Source organism: Aristolochia californica, unplaced genomic scaffold, assembly GCF_029961685.1.
Source record: "Aristolochia californica isolate CCGP_79_NKW_82.1479 unplaced genomic scaffold, dmAriCali1.0.hap1 SCAF_2, whole genome shotgun sequence".
Classification (NCBI taxonomy): domain Eukaryota; kingdom Viridiplantae; phylum Streptophyta; class Magnoliopsida; order Piperales; family Aristolochiaceae; genus Aristolochia; species Aristolochia californica.
The window spans coordinates 42,617,637-42,634,863 of NW_027181881.1; the positions used below are offsets into that span (position 1 = coordinate 42,617,637).

General features: G+C 36.5%; 2 protein-coding genes and 1 pseudogene across 2 annotated transcripts; 2 read left to right on the forward strand and 1 right to left on the reverse strand.

Annotated features, from left to right (window-relative positions):
* Positions 1–1,991: 1,991 nt before the first annotated feature.
* Positions 1,992–2,528, reverse strand: LOC137955108 (pectinesterase inhibitor-like). Its single transcript, XM_068801980.1, has one exon. It carries the CDS (start codon positions 2,526–2,528, stop codon positions 1,992–1,994), a length of 537 nt encoding a protein of 178 aa, XP_068658081.1.
* A 2,435-nt stretch (positions 2,529–4,963) lies between these two features.
* On the forward strand, positions 4,964–11,955 carry LOC137957287 (uncharacterized; annotated as a pseudogene).
* Positions 11,956–15,145: 3,190 nt separating this feature from the next.
* On the forward strand, positions 15,146–15,715 carry LOC137956271 (rapid alkalinization factor). Its single transcript, XM_068803689.1, has one exon. It carries the CDS (start codon positions 15,169–15,171, stop codon positions 15,511–15,513), a length of 345 nt encoding a protein of 114 aa, XP_068659790.1. The 5' UTR covers positions 15,146–15,168; the 3' UTR covers positions 15,514–15,715.
* The last annotated feature ends 1,512 nt before the right edge of the window (positions 15,716–17,227 follow it).

Consider the following 17,227-nt stretch of genomic DNA (forward strand, 5'->3'; position numbering starts at 1 on the left):
GACTCAAGGTAGGAGTAAAATTATTAAGTTGTCCCTCTTCTCCTTCAAATTTGTCCTTAGACTTTTCTCTCAAACCCTCTCTCACTCTTTCCATTTCCCTAGCCATCACTTTCTCTCCTTTCTCCTCTCTTCCTTCTTCCTCTCCTTGTTATTCTCCTCTTCTTCTTTCTCTCCTCTCTCACTCTCTTGGTTGAGTACCTTATCATGGGATCCTAAATCAAGCATGGTATCAAAGTTATAGGCTTAAAACTCCGACATTAAGGTGGTGATTAAGTGAGTTTTATCAAACTTCGTGTGGTTTTGATTGTAAAGCAAAGGTTGGGCAAGCAAATATAAGTTTTTTTCTACCTTTTCATTAGATTTTTTTATGATGTCTTGATCTTTGCAAGATGTTTACTAGTTGATTATTCTCTATATAAAAGATAAGTGTTCCATCTCATGCAAGATTTCTTATGTTTGGTTTACTTTGAATCATTCAAGAGAATGTTAAATGCTCGGTTTAAGCATAAAAAAATCGTTTTTCTCTCCTAGAAAAACATATATTGGATAAAATTTTGCTAGTTCTCTTGTTGTATATGTGGATTATCATGATCAAAACATGATTAAATTTGTTCAAGACTGGTGTTCATGTTGATGTTTGTATGTTAACTTTCTAAAAAGAGCTTAGTGAAGGTTGTTTTCTGATTACCGAGAGGAGGAAAAACTTTTTTTAGAAAAACATTGTCCTATTTTATCTATAGATGTTATGGATGATAATATATATTCATTTACTTATGCTTGTTTTGTTTAGGAATTTGATTTTAGATGTTATCCAAATGTGCATATTGTTTGATGGAGTCAAAACTGGATATCTAATTCAGATAGTTATATGTATGTTTCAGATTTCAAATATCCAAATATTTATAATCGGAGTAGATCAGTATGACTTCATTTTTAGTCCATTTGTACATTTTCCTCAAGTACATTGAAACCAACCTTGTGACTGTTAAGAGAGTAACTATGTAATAAATCTGTAATTCAAATTATGTAATAAATTAATAAACAATGATAAATCAATCAAAAGATTGATTAGTAAATATCTTGATTGATTCAATTCTTTAAATAAATAAAAAATTGAATAATTGATTAAGGATTCAAATGATCACCCTTCAACTTATAAATAAGCTTGTATTGATGTAAAAAAATGATATTCATTCAATAGAAATTCACCCTCTCTCTTTTTGTCCGTGTATTAGGTTCCTAGGGTTGAACCACATAAAATTGCATTGTGTTTTTCGCTCATTGCATGTCCAATTTCATTTTGACATATCAATCTCACATAGTATCAGAGTTGAAGGTTTGATTTTAGCTAGATTTTTTACAATTTTTTTTTTATCATGTATATTATGCTCTCTATGAGTCATCTATTAGATCGAATGGTTTATTTCGAGCATTTAGCATCTTATTACCAATTTTAAGTTTTTTCACCAATGAAGAGAAATTCTTGAAACACTTTTGTTTTACAATATCATGTTTTTTTACTTTAAATTGAAGCAAGGATTTAAAAGAGAAAGCGGAACCGATCATTTTCCTCTTGTTTTGTTAAAATTCATAAAAAAAAACAATGGATTATACTTCGAATCAATAGGAGATGTTTTCTTTTGAGTATTTGAGTATTAGGAATAGAGATTGTGTGACAGGAAGGTCCTGCTAGGAAGCCATGAGAGATGTTGAAGGAAGTTGCCGGAGTACTGGGAACTGCTCTACTAAGCATTATTCATGGCGATACCATGAAAAATACTTAAAAGATAAAAAATTATAGCTGAACAAATTAAAAGACTAGATCCAAAAAACCCCAGCTCCTAGCAATTTATTCAAGCCTTTTAAATAACCAGAAGAAGATCATACATATCGACTCTACTTTCAGAACACGGTACAGGCGAGATTACATTCACCGATGCCAGTAGCTTTTCTTTTTACTTTTCTTTTTTTTAATAATTATTTTTTATAATTTAATGAAGCATAGCTGCTATAAGCCATGGGATTTCTGAAAGCAAATCCAAATTACGATCCCTCGGACTCAGAGGAGTGCGCCCAGGAGGGCCGCCGAAGGCACGCTCGCATCCCCCCGCTGCGGTACCGACGGCCAGAGCCTCGATGCTCATCCTCTGGTAGTCCTTCGCCGTCAAAGCCTGTTTCCCAGCTCGCGTATCTTCGGCTGCTTCCCTATACCCCTGAAGACAGTCGGTCAGGGACTTCTTCGTTTTCGCATCCTTTTCTATTGCAAGCTGCTCCTCGATGTACAGACTCGTGTCTGTAATGTTAGCTAGCACTAACTCGAAAGAGATGAAGCCAAGATTGGTGAGATCGGCGCTTCCTGAACTTGGGTCCGACGCTAGAGCTACAACGCAGAAGTTGTAGTCGTCGTGCAGTCGGCAGACGTGGTCGATTAGATTGGATGTTTGGAGAGTCACTCGAGCTGGAAGACATGGAAGGAAGAAAAGAAAGAGAAGAGGAAGGAGCGCAGGACATGCAGCAAGAGACGCCATTGTAGAGCAGGTTAGCTTTTTCCACGTTCGGAAGAGATGGTCTTGCTCGTATTTTGTAGTCGTTTCGTGGCTGAATGAGATTCGTCGTAACGGGACGAAAGAGAGTGAAATTGTTGGCTGTTATCTGGAATCCGGTTCCTTTTCGGAAAGTAGTTTCGGGGTTTCCCAATCTGTTCTCGTTATATCGAAGAACACAACTGTCTTTATTGTGGAGTTGAGAAGAAGCTGGAAAAGAGTTTCTGTCTTTCCTTGTATGGATTCCTTTTTCATCGCTGCTTTTAGTTTTCCACAGTACTGCAATAAACCCATTTAAATGGCGTCTTTCGGGCTTTTTATCAAATTACCCATTTAAAAAAACTTATTTCCATAAATGGCGTCATTTTGAACTTATTTTGAAAATACCCGACTTTGACCGGTCCACTGTAAGTTTTGACTGATTACGTGTCGCCACATCCTTAGCATTGCATGAGTAGATAGACACATCGACTGTCATGTCTCTATTCCGATATGTCATCTGCCAGGTAAGATGCCACGTCATCTAGCGTCACACAAGCCCTCATTGCTTCTTATGTTTTTTCGTTCTATTTCTCCCCGCTCGATCTTTCTCCTCTCCTCTAGCCCTCTTGCCATGCCAACTGCCGCTCAACCTCGCCCTCGACAGCCCCCTCTCAACCGCCTTCTCTTCCTCTCAACCTAGACTTCGTCTCAGCCTAATCTCTCACTCTTCTTCTCCGTTCTCCTCTATTCATCCTCTTGCCGCCCCTTTCTCAAAACCGAAGCCTATCATTTCATCTCCTCGTTGCCCCCCTCTCAAAACCGAACCCTAGAATTTCCTCTTAGCGCCCCCTCTCTTAATACCCTATCATTTCACTCTCTCGCTGCCCCTTTTCTCAAAACTGAAGCCCTACTCACTTTCCAAACCCAAATTTGAATTTCAAAAACTGATTTAGCAGGGTGATTTTTTAGGGCTTTTGTTAATTAAATATAATTATTGTGTTTAATTATAATGTTGATTTGAATTTAGGTGTTTAATAACTTTTTTGTGACTATTTAATTTTTTATTTTATGTTAATGAGTTTTCTGTCAATTGCAAATAGATTAAAATTATTGTAAAGTTTAATTGAAACTAGATTGAATTTCCCCTCCGTATTTATTAATTTTTTGTATTTTAATTTATGGATTCCTATGCCATTGAATGTTGTATTTTCTGAAGTTGCTAGTTTAATTTTAGTTTAATTTTCTGATTTATGAAGTTGCAATTTACTCTATTGAGAAAAGATTTGCAGGATTTTTAGTTGCTAGTTATTGTTAAATAAATTTGAAGTGTTATGGAATGATCATGTCATGTGGTGAGGAGATTTGAGTGTTATAAATATCCACCACATGGGTTTTTTTTTTGTCTATGTTTGCCCTAGTTTCTAGGATGGGTACAACGTCTGATTAAGAGTAGGTTGGGTAATGGAGAGTGGGTTGAGTCAGTTCAAACTAGGCTGAGTCTCCCATTAGCCAACGAAACCCAACCCCCATCACTGACAAAGTACGATTCGTAGTGACTGTGAAGTCATATGTGGTTCTACGAGGCATGTTTGGTGAATTTGGACTTAGGTGTGTTCCTGCATTGTTAGGATTAGTCATCTGCTATAGAATTAGTTTAATTAATTTTTAAATGTTGTAGAATGTTGTTGAATAAAATATCTTATGTTATTAATAAGATATCTTATTTATTTATTTATTATATTTATTACTATAATACTATATTAAATTAGTGATTAAAGAGTGATAATTAAGATATTATTCAAGTAAGAATTTGATCAAGTATCTAGACATTATAAAAGTATATATTTTGTTTAAGTATTCTATTTTTATAATTAATTAAATTAATAATTTAAATATTAACTCGTAATTATTGTATTAATTTAGACTAAACTACAATCTTTCTTACTTTATTAATAAAATACCCTATTTAATTATTTATTATATTTATTACTGTTAATGCTATATTAAATTAATAATTGAAGAGTGATGATAAAGATATTGTTAAAGTAAAAGTATACATTTTGTTTAAGTATTCTATTTTTTATAATTAATTAAAATAATTTTTTAATTTTAACTCATAATTTAATTATATTAATTTAAACTAAACTCTTATTTATCTTAATTTATTAATAAAATATTCTATTTAATTATTTATTAAGTTAATACATTCTAATATTATATTAACTGTCTTGTGTGTTCTCCTCTCCTTTCTATCCATAGAAAATGGACAATTTTTCCCCCTCCCCCTCAGTTCCTGGAGTTGGGACTTGCTTTTTGCTTAAACAATGTAATTTTACAATTTTCCAAAATTGTCCGTGTAATTTAACAAAAAATCCCCTTTTCTGCAGTTGAAAAACGGCGTCCTGTACGTTTTCATTGCTGCTTGCAGGGAGTAGAAAATGGACATCTCCTTGAGCGGGAACGCCCTCAAAACCTTCCACCGAGCTGTCACGTGCCTCGCTCGGGTTGGCAACAAGCTCTTTATTCAACCGTCTGCTTCTCAAGTAAGCATTTTCCGTTTTTCATTTGTATGATCGCCTCGCTTTTTATTAAACAGTAATGGGACTTTACGTTAACTGGCTGATGGAACTGAATTGAACCGTTTTCTGTGTAGATTTCCTTGCGTTTTGCGAAGTTATATAGCTTGACTTGCGTGCATGGCTGCTCGTTCTGTGCTTATTGAGTTCTTGCTCTGTTGGAAAAATGTTCTGTCATTCTACAAGAGAATCGTCAAGTGGTAAGTAAATGTGCAAGTCGCTCTGTATCGTTTGAGACTTAAACAGAGAGGGACATTTCATTTCCTGTATTCACTGTTCATAGAATCTATATAGTATGTGAGAACACTTCAAGAAATGGTGCCAAAATGTTCAACATATGCAAAAAGTGGGACTACCCTATGTGCAACTGCATAGTGAAACTTACACGGGCAGCGTGAAAGCTGCTAACACAACGTAGTGCGGTGTGAAACTTGTTACCATTGTGTGAAAATTTTGAAGCATCAGTTTGCCATATGTACACTTCCATTAAATGTCTTGAGGATATCCTCTTAAATGTTACTACTACACTTGATGTGTCAAAAGTGCATAATTTGTAAAACGTTTGAAAATTAAGGTGTTGCTTTTTGATTTTTGAGGCAGAGTTTTTTCTGTGATGGGCTTCGCCAAAAATCTGAAGTCATCACTCTTACCTATGCATTGAGCCATAACATAAACTATTGTCATAGGGCATTTATTGTTGATTTAAGCCTTTGATTATGTTACAAAGCATTTTCTGCAATATGTATCGCAAAAAATCTATGAGTCGTCAATCACAATCAGTAATTGTTGTTGCAGTATGTCTACTGTTTTTATTGTAGCACTTGGACTTTTAGACATTCAATGATCATGAGCATCTAAACAACAAAGACCTTGGAGTTAAAGGACAAGATGATTAATGGCGTTTATGTAACATGTGCTAGTCATGAGAGGTAATTGATTTCTGCATACGTGTGGACCTTGTTTTCTGTTTTCTACAGTAAATTAGTTTTTGATTTATTTGGACTTAATTAAAGCAGATAACTCTAGCAACCTACTCCCACTTGTGAGTGAAACGTCATCATTTTGAAGAGCTGCTAGAACATATCTCTGGCTATCGCCATCATTATCACATCCTTTCCCTAGCTATGTTGGTGTTGCTATATGTATCCGCTTTCATCCTGCTCTATCATTTGCTACCTCCCCTCTGAGGTCAACTTTCTTCAAATTTTCAGCACCACTCCATCCTTTTTTAGGCCGTTCCCTAGTTCTTGTTATCAACTAACTTGAGAAAATTCTTCTTCCTGATGGACTATTTGGTCTTGATCTAGTATAGTCAACCATCTCAAATGACTTTCTCATTTTCATGTCTATTAGTGCTTCTCATGACTATCTTCTAGTTGGTCACATCTTATTCTGTTTCTCTTTATTATGCCTTACATCTGGCTCAACATTCTTATATTTGTCACTCTCACCTTCTGCAGACTCCAGCTCTTCAAAATTTTTAGTATAACTGTTGTTGTACTTCACAAAACGGATTTCATAATTGTAGAAGTTCAATTTATCAAGTAGGGTTATTTTAGTTGGAGAGCTCAAGAGAGTCACTTATTTAGTTAAGAAAGAAGGTTACTGTGCTTTTTTATTCTTTCAGTTGCAACTTCTACAATATTTGTAACCATTAGTTCAATTTATCAAGTAGGGTTATTTTAGTCAGAGAGCTTGAGAGGGTCACCTATTTAGTTAAGAAACAAGGTTTCTGTGCTTTTTTATTCTTTCAGTTGCAACTTCTACAATATTGGCACCCATTAGCTTCAGGTAGTAGCAAGGTCACTCATTGTTGACAGGACCAAATATGAGGATTTATCATAAGGATGTGAAACTTCTTTAGTTTATAACTTTCTACTGTGCTGTCTAAATTTTTCATCTCAATCTGTGAATGTCTATATGAGTGTATTTGATCACAAAACAGGGCCCACTTTGTATGTCGATGTAAGTTACTCTTGTTTTTTTACAGTACACGGATGGTCTTTGCTGATTACTTCAGTTATTTACAGGATATTGAGTGAGAAAAAGTTCTATATTGAGAAATGAAAAATAAAGTTAATGGATTATAAGATTGAGCAATAGGCCTCTTAGAGTGACTAGTCATTTTGAGATAGAACTGGGCTCAATCCAACGGTGGTATCAGTGTAGGATGCGTGCATGAGCTGAGGCCTGGTTTATGCTCCCAAAGTTATTTGTTTATTGTGGGCTCCATGATGTGGGAGTTTTTGTGTTGTGTGCTCCATTAGGAGTTTGTGCTCATATCTTAAGCCCGTTATGTATAAACGTGAACGTGAAGAGTAAGCTTGAGTGGAAAAAGTCCCACAATGAGAAATGTAAATAAAGGTTAATGGGTTATAAGATTGAGCAATAAGGCCTCCTGAGTGACTAATCATTTCGGGATGGAACTGGACTCAACCCAACACCAGCCTTTCGTTATTTGAAAGTTATGCATATGTTTTCTTGTTTTAATTTTATGGCACTATTTTTCTTTTCTTCCTTTGTGGTGTCAGTTGTCTACTTTGTAATTCTTTCTGTCATTTCTCTTTTCATCCTTTTTTTTTAATATTAATTACACACTTGCACACCCTTGTTATCCCCTGGTGACACTTGAACCCAAAACCTCATATTAGAAAACCCTCATGTGAGCATTGAGCCAAATGCCAAGCTGTATCTTTATTTCTCCTTTAAAAGAACATGCAAGAGAAACTAAACCAAGTCATAAGTAAACATGATCTTCTTTAAAAACAAAAGCAAGCAATACATCTTAGTTCTTGAGAACCTGCAATAGGGAGAATATATGCCACCTTTGAACTCGAAGGAAACACTTAAGGAAAGGTAACTCTAAAGTGTCGTGTGAGACTAAAACCCATGATCCATTCCTTCTATGAACTATATTTTATGTTATGGATATTATAAATTTTGTAGAGACTATCTAACTGTACATTTTACCTAGGTTTTCAGACTCTCAGTTCTTCCCCATCTGCTAATCAAGCTATATAACATTAAAAGCTGATTTTTTCAATGTTTAACTTTCAGTGGCAGGAGTGCAATGTAGCATGCTTTTGAAGGTATGCACGAATTGCTTGGGTCTGAATCTTAAAACAGTGAAAAGATAAGGTGAAGAAAGATATCATAACAATTTTTGGGAGCATTACTGTTACATGTCCCATTACTGACTTTTGCTTAGGCCATTTGTTCTATTCTCGGGACACCAATTGTAGACCATCTCTCCAAGATCTTACCTAATGCTGAAGCCATAAAAGTTCAGTGGACTTTAGATTGCTATAGTGGCAATGACATGGTATTCAAAATTCTATTCAAGATTGTGCCAGCTTTTAGAAGTTTTTCAAAATTTTAAGTTTCAACAATTGGAGACATCGATTGAATCAACATGTTTCTGGAAGAAGACTTGTCATACATACAATATAGCCCTTGGACCTTTTGGAGAACTTAAAGCCAGCATCATCGTGACTCTAGTATTTTTTGTTTGATTAATAAACTTGAGACTTCACTGCACTGAATAGATTTTCCTGAGAAAATTAATCTACATCTACTGTCACAACTTGTCACCATCAGTATTATTAAGGAATAGTCCCACATAGATTAGTGAGTACAAAGATCTTGAGTTTATTAGTTGGTAAAGAGGTTTCCTAAGTTGGCTAGTTATTTTGGGATAGGGCCTTGGACCCAACTTAACATGGTATCAGAGCAGGTACTCATATGTGGGCCTACACCTAAACTATCTACTTGTAGAGCCACAATAAAGGTCCTGCACCTAAAACTATCCACTTGTAGAGCCACAAAAAATGGCCTACACCTAAATTGCCTACTCCTAAATTATCCACTTGTAGAGCCACCAAAGAGGGTCTACACGTGAGGGGGAGTGTTAAGGAATAGTCCCACATAGATTAGTGAGTACAAAGATTTTGAGTTTATTAGTTGGTAAAGTGGTTTTCTAAGTTGGCTAGTCATTTTGGGATAGGGCCTTGGACCCAACTTAACAAGTCTCATAGCATTATGTCAATTATGTTGGGATCAACTCGCCCCTCCTTTAGTCTTGCAATCTCAAACAAACAAAACGCCAAATTATGTTGGGATCAGCTATACGAACTGTCATCATCCTTTATGCGCTATCATTCATGGCTCCATTGTTTGATCACTCTTCCTCATTTGTTTGTCACTATAACCAAGCCATGTTGTAGCCAGAGCCATGTCAAAGTAGGCAATGGGTGCTTTGCACAAAAAGCAATGACCATTTAGCACGTGACACAAAATTGGGTTCAGATTCATATTTGGAAGCATTGCCAGGCTGATGCAGCCTTCCTTTCCCTTAGATTGGTATCTGCAGCTAGATCATTAATTGACTGTGGTAATTAATCAGTGGATTTTAAAAATACTTGGAGACACCAAATTGGCCTTGAAAAATCCAACCAACCTGTTGATTGGGTCTTTGACTTGATAATCACATGGGAGATTTTTAGTATGAGGTCTTGGATTCAAATCTCCCCAAGATAAAGGGCTTTTAACATTCCAAAAAAAACAAAAAAAAGTCTGCAGGAAATGACATTATTTGGAAAATAGTTACATCCTTATGGTTATACATAGAATATGACTGGAGTAAAAACTTAACTGTCCTGAGGAAGCCCCATCCTAAAACTTTGCCATTATGGTTGTATGATCTTCAATATCTCATGAAGGAGTTTCTTTGCTTTTCTTTTTTAATTTCAACATTATTAAGAGAGTCATCTGAGACATTTTAGACTTGTTTGACAGAGACCTAGCAATTTCTTATTTAGAATGGTTTTGTCTTTGTTAGTGGTGGAACCAACAAGAAACAGAGGGAGAACTGGTGAATGACCTCGATGGAAATAGCTAGGAAAGACTTGATGAAGGAAAACTTAGTAACTGGGCTAACAGGTGTATGGAATTGAAGAATGGATGTAGGGACCAGAACATAGTCATGACAAGACTTTGATGATGATCTTGTAGTTGATTTTATTAATCCAATTATATTTTTTTGTGAATACTGCAGTTAGATGTTCAAAGTAAAAAGAGTCTCATTTTCTTTAATAAGAACCAACCAAGATGACATAGTTCCGTCTTCAAAAAAAATCAAGAGTCTCTTTTTGTATATTAAGAACCAAGATAACATAGTTTTGTCTTAAAAAATGACATAATTTTGGTCCAAAATGTGAAAAAAGGCAGCTTTTGCCTGTCAAGATCTGGAATTTCAAGTACTGAGTCTCATTTTTATAAAAAGTGGAGATGCAAAACATCTTAGTTGCCCCTACTTTTGTCGTTAAAAAAGTGACATAATTGTGGCGCAAAATGTGAAACAATGCAGCTTTTGTGGAACTTCAAAGAATGAGTCTCACTACTATAATCTGGGGAGATGCAAAACATCATAATTGCCCCTACATGATCATATCTTCTCCAAGACTTATTTGCCTTCCTGCTGCTTGAGGTAAAATTGAATTTTTGGTGGTAGGAAATCTATGTCAATGTTGAACAGGAATGAAGAAATCGTGTTGGATTAGCTGCAACGATGAGTGAGATATACATTACCTTTTCTTTGATAGGAGGAAATTCCAAAGTAAGTTCATTCTAAAGCCTGCTGATTTGAACAGGTTGTTGGCTAACTTCCAATCATCACTTGAAGAGATCACAATTATTACTAGGAACCTTCACTCCTGATTCTGAGATTGCAATAGGAGGAAAAGCAGTGGGGCTCAGAAGTTACATACATCCAGCAAAAGGTAGATTGAGTCATATAATTTAACTTGTTGATCTCTTTTCCGTTTTAACCCACTGAAGTTCAGCATATATATATTTAAAACAGAAAACAGCGATGCCATGGATGTACCATTCAGTGTGAAAGAGCTGAAGGTACATTTGTATTTTGTTGAGGTTTATGGAATTAAAAGTCCCAATGTGACCAGCCAAAGGTTGTGAAGCTCTAACCAACTAAAAATAATAAGATCTTTCTAATCAGGTCTCTATGAGATTATTTTTAATATTCCCCCTCAAACTCTTTAAGGTTCTCAAGCATGAACAATATTAGACGGGGACCCACATATAGTTACCTGCTCTAATGCTATGCTGAAGTTGGTTTGATTTTATCCCAAAATGATTAGATGAAGTTAGAATGTCTTTTCCTAAGTATTAAGCACATGATCTTTTTAATCTTAGATCCATGTGGACTATTCTTAACAATAATTCATTGGGCTTGAACTTATGTTATGTCAGGCAATCTACTGAAAGAGCAATCACATTACAGAATTAATGCCACATATTTCAATTGAAAGTCTTTTGGTTCATTTTTTTTCTGTGCATAAATTGCAACTAAGAGTGTCATAATTATGTTTTTATTTTATTTGCTTTGAGTGCAGTGTTTCATGTAATACTACGATTTTATTTCACATAACAGGCATTTCTCACATTTTGCAAGGGGTGTGATTCGTGTGAACTTGATATTCACTTATTTTTTGAGAAAGCTGAGGAATAAGAACTTTATAATCTTTGCCTCTCTTCAATAATGTTAGGGAGCACTTAAGAAAGATTTTATATTGAGCATACATTATTTGGACAGACCTATTTTAATGGCACCAAAGTTTGGTTTGGATGATGGGTGCAACTTGGACTTTGATGCAATGCTGGTTCCTGCTACAATGCTGACATCACTACATCATTTAGGAAGTACTTCTGAGCCTCCACAAGCAACTGCATCCTCTTCCAGCTGAGCTTGCAACCAACTTATTCATGCTTCAGCTCAGACTACAGCTAGAGTTGGTGACCCATCATGAGTTTCAGAGCATCATTCAGACCACTCAAAAATTTGGACTGATCTTTTAGGTGACTAATTTCAACATGGAACGATGATATCTTGAACTATGTATTCATAATTCATAACCGAATGATTTTTGTCAAATAGGAAGTACTGCCAAAAGCTCTGCTGGTCTTCAAGAGAGACATGTTCCTGGTCTTAATCCTAGGGAACAGGATAGCTTGCAACGGCTTACTAGGATGGATATTTCTAGAGATCCACCAGAGGGAGATGGGGCACCTCATTTATATCCTATTCTTAGCGTTAGAAAATATATCCAGGGCTATTTTGGCCATTTTTTCACTTCAGTGGTTAATTTTTTTTATGTAATCTTGTTCTGCATGTTAAATTATATCAGTGGTTAAATTTTCATGTACATAGGGTGTGTAGTTAGGAAGATATAAGGAAATTAAGGTTTATTAAGTGTATAGGGGCATTTTTGTAATTTATAACTCATCATTCTTATTTTAAGGAGTCTGGAAATTCGTGCTCAGTACCCAAGGACACCATTCAGGCTCTTCAGAAAGCTCTTCTTCTCTTCTGTATTTATTGTATTTGTGTTATGACTGGTATTTATAATTGTTATTTTTTCTGAACATGTTATCCTGTCTGTTTTGCAACTTAGTGTGTGAGTAACATTGATCAAGCCACATTAAAAATAACACAAGAATCAGCTTTAATGGGGCAGGTTTGGTGCATCACTCCTGTTCTGCAAATTTGGTACTGACTGTTGTTGCTCTTCTTATTCCTTTCTTTGGCATGTGTCACTGTTCTAACAAGATGTGTACCCATAATGTTTAGCTTGGACCGAGCTGCATACCTAATATGACCTCTTTGAAACAATGACGAGAATGATTCACAAATAAATATCCCATTGAGGACAAAGAACTGTAGAGTCCGAAGTGGTGAAGTTTATAATACAGGATTAGTAATTCCTGAAGGAACTGATATTGAAAATCAAAATGATCCCACGGAGAACCATTTGACCTTTACAATCCATAGAAAATAATGCCAAACGGAAGCAGGTCTGTTAGATGATCCTCAAGGTTGGATTCAACATCGTTTCAGATGTTTACAATGTTAAATTTGAAATGTTTTGTTCTCATATAATCTTTTCATCTTTTCTAGCATGTTTATTTCTTCTTGTGTTTTGCAGACAGAACAGGTGTGAATAGTCACCAACATTCGCAGCATCATCCTAATAATTGGATTAGTGCTGGTGATGATGAAGATGATGGAGAGATTTATGTTCAGTCAATACCTTAAAACAAACATTGTGAAGGATTATGTCGAGACCATTGAATTTGGAGGGGAACTTAAGGTTGCTTCTTTTCTGTTTCCTTTCCAATTATAGTGCTGTTTGTTTTCTCTTAAGAACAGGTTTTTCTGATTTACATATAATTTGTTCTTATGTGAAAGTGCTCATTCAAGATTCACCAATCAAACTGTTGTGTATGCTTTTTTGTGGCAAAGCTGAAGTATTTTTCTCCTCCATCTTCAGAAATTCCATTTATTCTTGGAAAGATTTGATAATGAGCTAAACCTATCTCACTCAAAGCAGGCCATGTCTCAATAAAATGTTCTCCTGATCTTCTTAGGCGTTTACATTATGTTTCAAAGGAATCATTATCATCAACACTGCTGCCCTTTGTTTCTTTGTTGATTCGTTTTGTCCATTGCAGGTGGGTTTGTCCTGATAAGTTGGGGGTTATCTCTTACACTTTCCTTTTTGTCTTTCGGTCATGTCTTATTAGAATATCATCCACTTGAACAGTTGGATCAATATTTTACAGATTGGTTTGTCCTGTCACGCAGGAGAATCGGTATCCTTCTTTGAACTGCCATTCTTTTGAACGAAGTTGGCATCACAGACTTCTTTTAGCTGATGACTAATCTAAAGAAAAAAGAAGCAGCAGCCATTGCATTCCCAGAAAAGGGACTGAAATGCACTCTACTGATTCATTTGTGTGGGAAATCAATTCAGTCTTCTAGATCACCCATTACAGTTGTTGACACGAAATCCACGTATTTCTTGAGTTTTCTTTCAGCTTGGAGAAAACAAACAAATAGGCAAAAATGGTGAATCGGCTACCGACTCCTACCAACCATGAATCATGGGCACAATTCTCCAAAATGCCAGTTAGAAACCAACGGGTGACCCGGTCCTACAATCAATTCAATTATTAAACTGCAAGCTTTATATTCAGCTTCTTTTCTTTTTGGTTATAAACTGGTAAAAGAGGAAATGTTGGCAATCTCCACAGGCCTTTCAAAGCATTGAAAGGGTCTTCCCTCCTGTTTTATTTTAAAGCTGTCTTGAGAGAGAAACCATGGCCGTTTTGAAGCGGAAAAACGAATAAACAAATCCCTTAACAACACTGTATTTGGGAATCTGCGCTCCAAGCCATCAACTTTTTATTATTTTTCTCTGATACAGGAAAAAAAGAATTGCAGGTCAGAAAGATAAATTTGTCTCAGAAGACGTGGCTCGAAGGTCAAGAACAGGGATGGATGCCAACAGCACGTTGAGGGCAATACGGTAATTAAATGGGAAGAATCAGGATTTGAGAATGTCTTCGGCCCTTGATTCCTTTGCCGTTGTTAGAAAATATAAACGAAGAGGTCAAAAAAGGAAGGGAAAAGACGGAAATAATTAATTAAATATAAAAAAGAATTTTAATTAATTAAAAAAAAGGAAGATACGTGACAGCTGGGGTGACGGAAAGGTTTTTAAGATGGACGCGGGAACACCGCCAGTGGCGTGGCGATTCCGGTCTCGTGTGGGTCCCATCCAACAGCCCACACGATAATTTCTTCACGACTTGGTGGACTTCACGTACGACGACTGCTGCGCCTTAATGACGGCGTTAAGCCGGAGTCGGCTTGAGCCATTGGAATATTTCCACTTTTTTTATTCTTTGGAATTAAAGTTCAGAGTCCCAGTCAAGTAAATTCTTAATAGGACCAACTGAAAGATTGACCCTACTTTTTCAAAAAATGTCAAATTTGCCATTAGGACTCATTAAAGCTAACTTTTTTTTATAGCCATTTAATTGATAATAACTACATAAAAAAAAGGGACAAGGGTGTGGTTAAAAAAAATGGCAGTTTTTGTAATTTTTGTGAAAATGGTGAGCATTTGTGTAGCCTACCTTCCATATAACATACAGCGCTCCTCCGCTGCTGCAAGAAGACGCAGAAGAGAAGAAGAGAGAGAACCAGAATGGCGACTTCCTCGACCATTGTACTCGTCGTCTCCGTCCTGATAGTTGCCGTATTCGTCTCGGCTTCGACCGTCCAGGCGGGAGGGCATGAATTTGGCTGGATGCCGGCGCGATCGACCTGCAACGGGAACCTGGGGGAGTGCCTGGAGGAAGATGAATTTGAGATGGATTCCGAGATCAATCGCCGGATTCTCGCTACCAGCCAGTACATTAGCTACGAAGCGTTGAAGAGGAACAGTGTGCCGTGCTCGCGGCGCGGGGCTTCTTACTACAATTGCAGGTCCGGAGCGCAAGCTAACCCTTACAAGAGAGGCTGCAGCGCCATTACTAGGTGCCGGAGCTGAGTTCTGAGTCTTCTGTGTTATGCTTCCATTTGGGTATTTTTTTTTTTTTGGTACATGTGTTTGCTGATTATACTACCTGGGGAGATTGGAGGTGTTTATGTTGATTTGAAGAAATTGAAGGTTCTGATTGATGGTAGAAATTATATTCGAAATGTGTATGTGTAAAACATTCTTTCCTATGATCTGCTTTATTTTCTGTTTATTTTCTTTTTCTTTTCTTCTTAGTTTGCCCCGTTTTTGTTCCTTTACTCCTTGATTCTTTTCCATGGTAGAAATTTGGAGAATTTCGTGGGAATAAATTAGAAAAGATTCGTATTTCTGGTTGACTGAAGAATGAACATTCCTTGGGAAAAATCCTTATTCCATCAGTCTGGAAATGGAAAATTCTTCTGAAACTTGAGTTACAGATGATGGTTCTGCTCTACCTCAATTCTAATTCTATTTTCCTGTTAAATTCCCTCACCGGAATGAGGATAACGAGGAGTTAGGTTATCATGCTCCTTTCAGACGAAACACTGTTCTTTCTCTCAACCCACCGAATAATCTGCAAGGGAAGTAAAGAATAGGGAGAAAGAAGAGTGGACAGCTTGAAAGGTGAAACAACAGCAGAAAAGCATCACCGTTTTTTCTTATGCAGAAAGGGAAAGGAATCAAGATGCAATTGATATAAAAGCAAAAATCAGTAGCGAATTTGTTTCCCAGATTCGAATTGAAGTATCTTCAATCATCTTCTTTTCTTTACAAGAAAACGAAACCAAAAAAAAAAAAAACGCTCCGTGTCTGCTGGAAGACCTCTCATTCGATCTGGTTTCTGTGGATTCAACCAAACCCAGCTGCATGTGGCCAACCATGGGCGAGTTGTAAACAGCTAACGTCGACGACATCTCTTTTATGAAATGAATTAGTTTATACGCTATGGAGCTGGAAAATACAGCAGTCTTTATCTCTTCGTCATCATTCACCAGCACCATAGCTGGCCTGTTCTTGTTTATTTTGTTTACAATCTGCTTCGTCGTCGTCATCATCATTTACCACCGAGATGAGAGTGAATTACAAGAAAGAAAGTACAGATGCCTTAATTGATGTCGTCGTAAATCCTAATAATGAAAAATGAAAACAAAGAAGAAGTAGAAATTGAAAGAGAAAGGAGGTCGTCCATGAACGAGTTTTAATTATGAATCCGTAACTACAACGTTTTCGTCCTGAAAATCTTTAAACAGTGGCCGTGAAATTTAAGAAGCAACGCAGGAAACGCAGGAGAACAGCTCCTTTCACTTTTCACCTAATCAATCCTCGACAGTGACTCTCTACCAGACAAAATCCTTCACCCTTTTCACCAAAAATGGAAATCTAAGTCTCAAAAAACTTTTTTGTCTATATCGAAATCTCCATTTTAAAAAAAAAAATATAAAAACTTGGACGCTTCAGGTATATTAGGGTTAAGAAGCATCTTACAACTTCTTGGCTTATTTTTCCATGGTTTTCTATTTTCCTTTCCTTTTTAAATTTTTCACAGGCAAGATGAATCACGGGGAATTTTCGTCGATAGAGACAGAATGGGAGAAAAGGCAGAGTGGTGTGGAAGGGAAGAGGATAGGAAGGAACCAGTCGAGGGCCACCCACCATGAATGGGGAGGCCCTACCCCTCTATTATGAAAACGAAGTGTCAATCTTCTTCCGTGTTGTCAGTTACAAATGATCCAGTACGAGAAGT

What these genes read in the sequence shown, in the direction of transcription:
- LOC137955108 (XM_068801980.1), bottom strand. Translation starts at nt 2,528, where the DNA reads ATGGCGTCTCTTGCTGCATGTCCTGCGCTCCTTCCTCTTCTCTTTCTT.
- LOC137956271 (XM_068803689.1), top strand. Translation starts at nt 15,169, where the DNA reads ATGGCGACTTCCTCGACCATTGTACTCGTCGTCTCCGTCCTGATAGTT.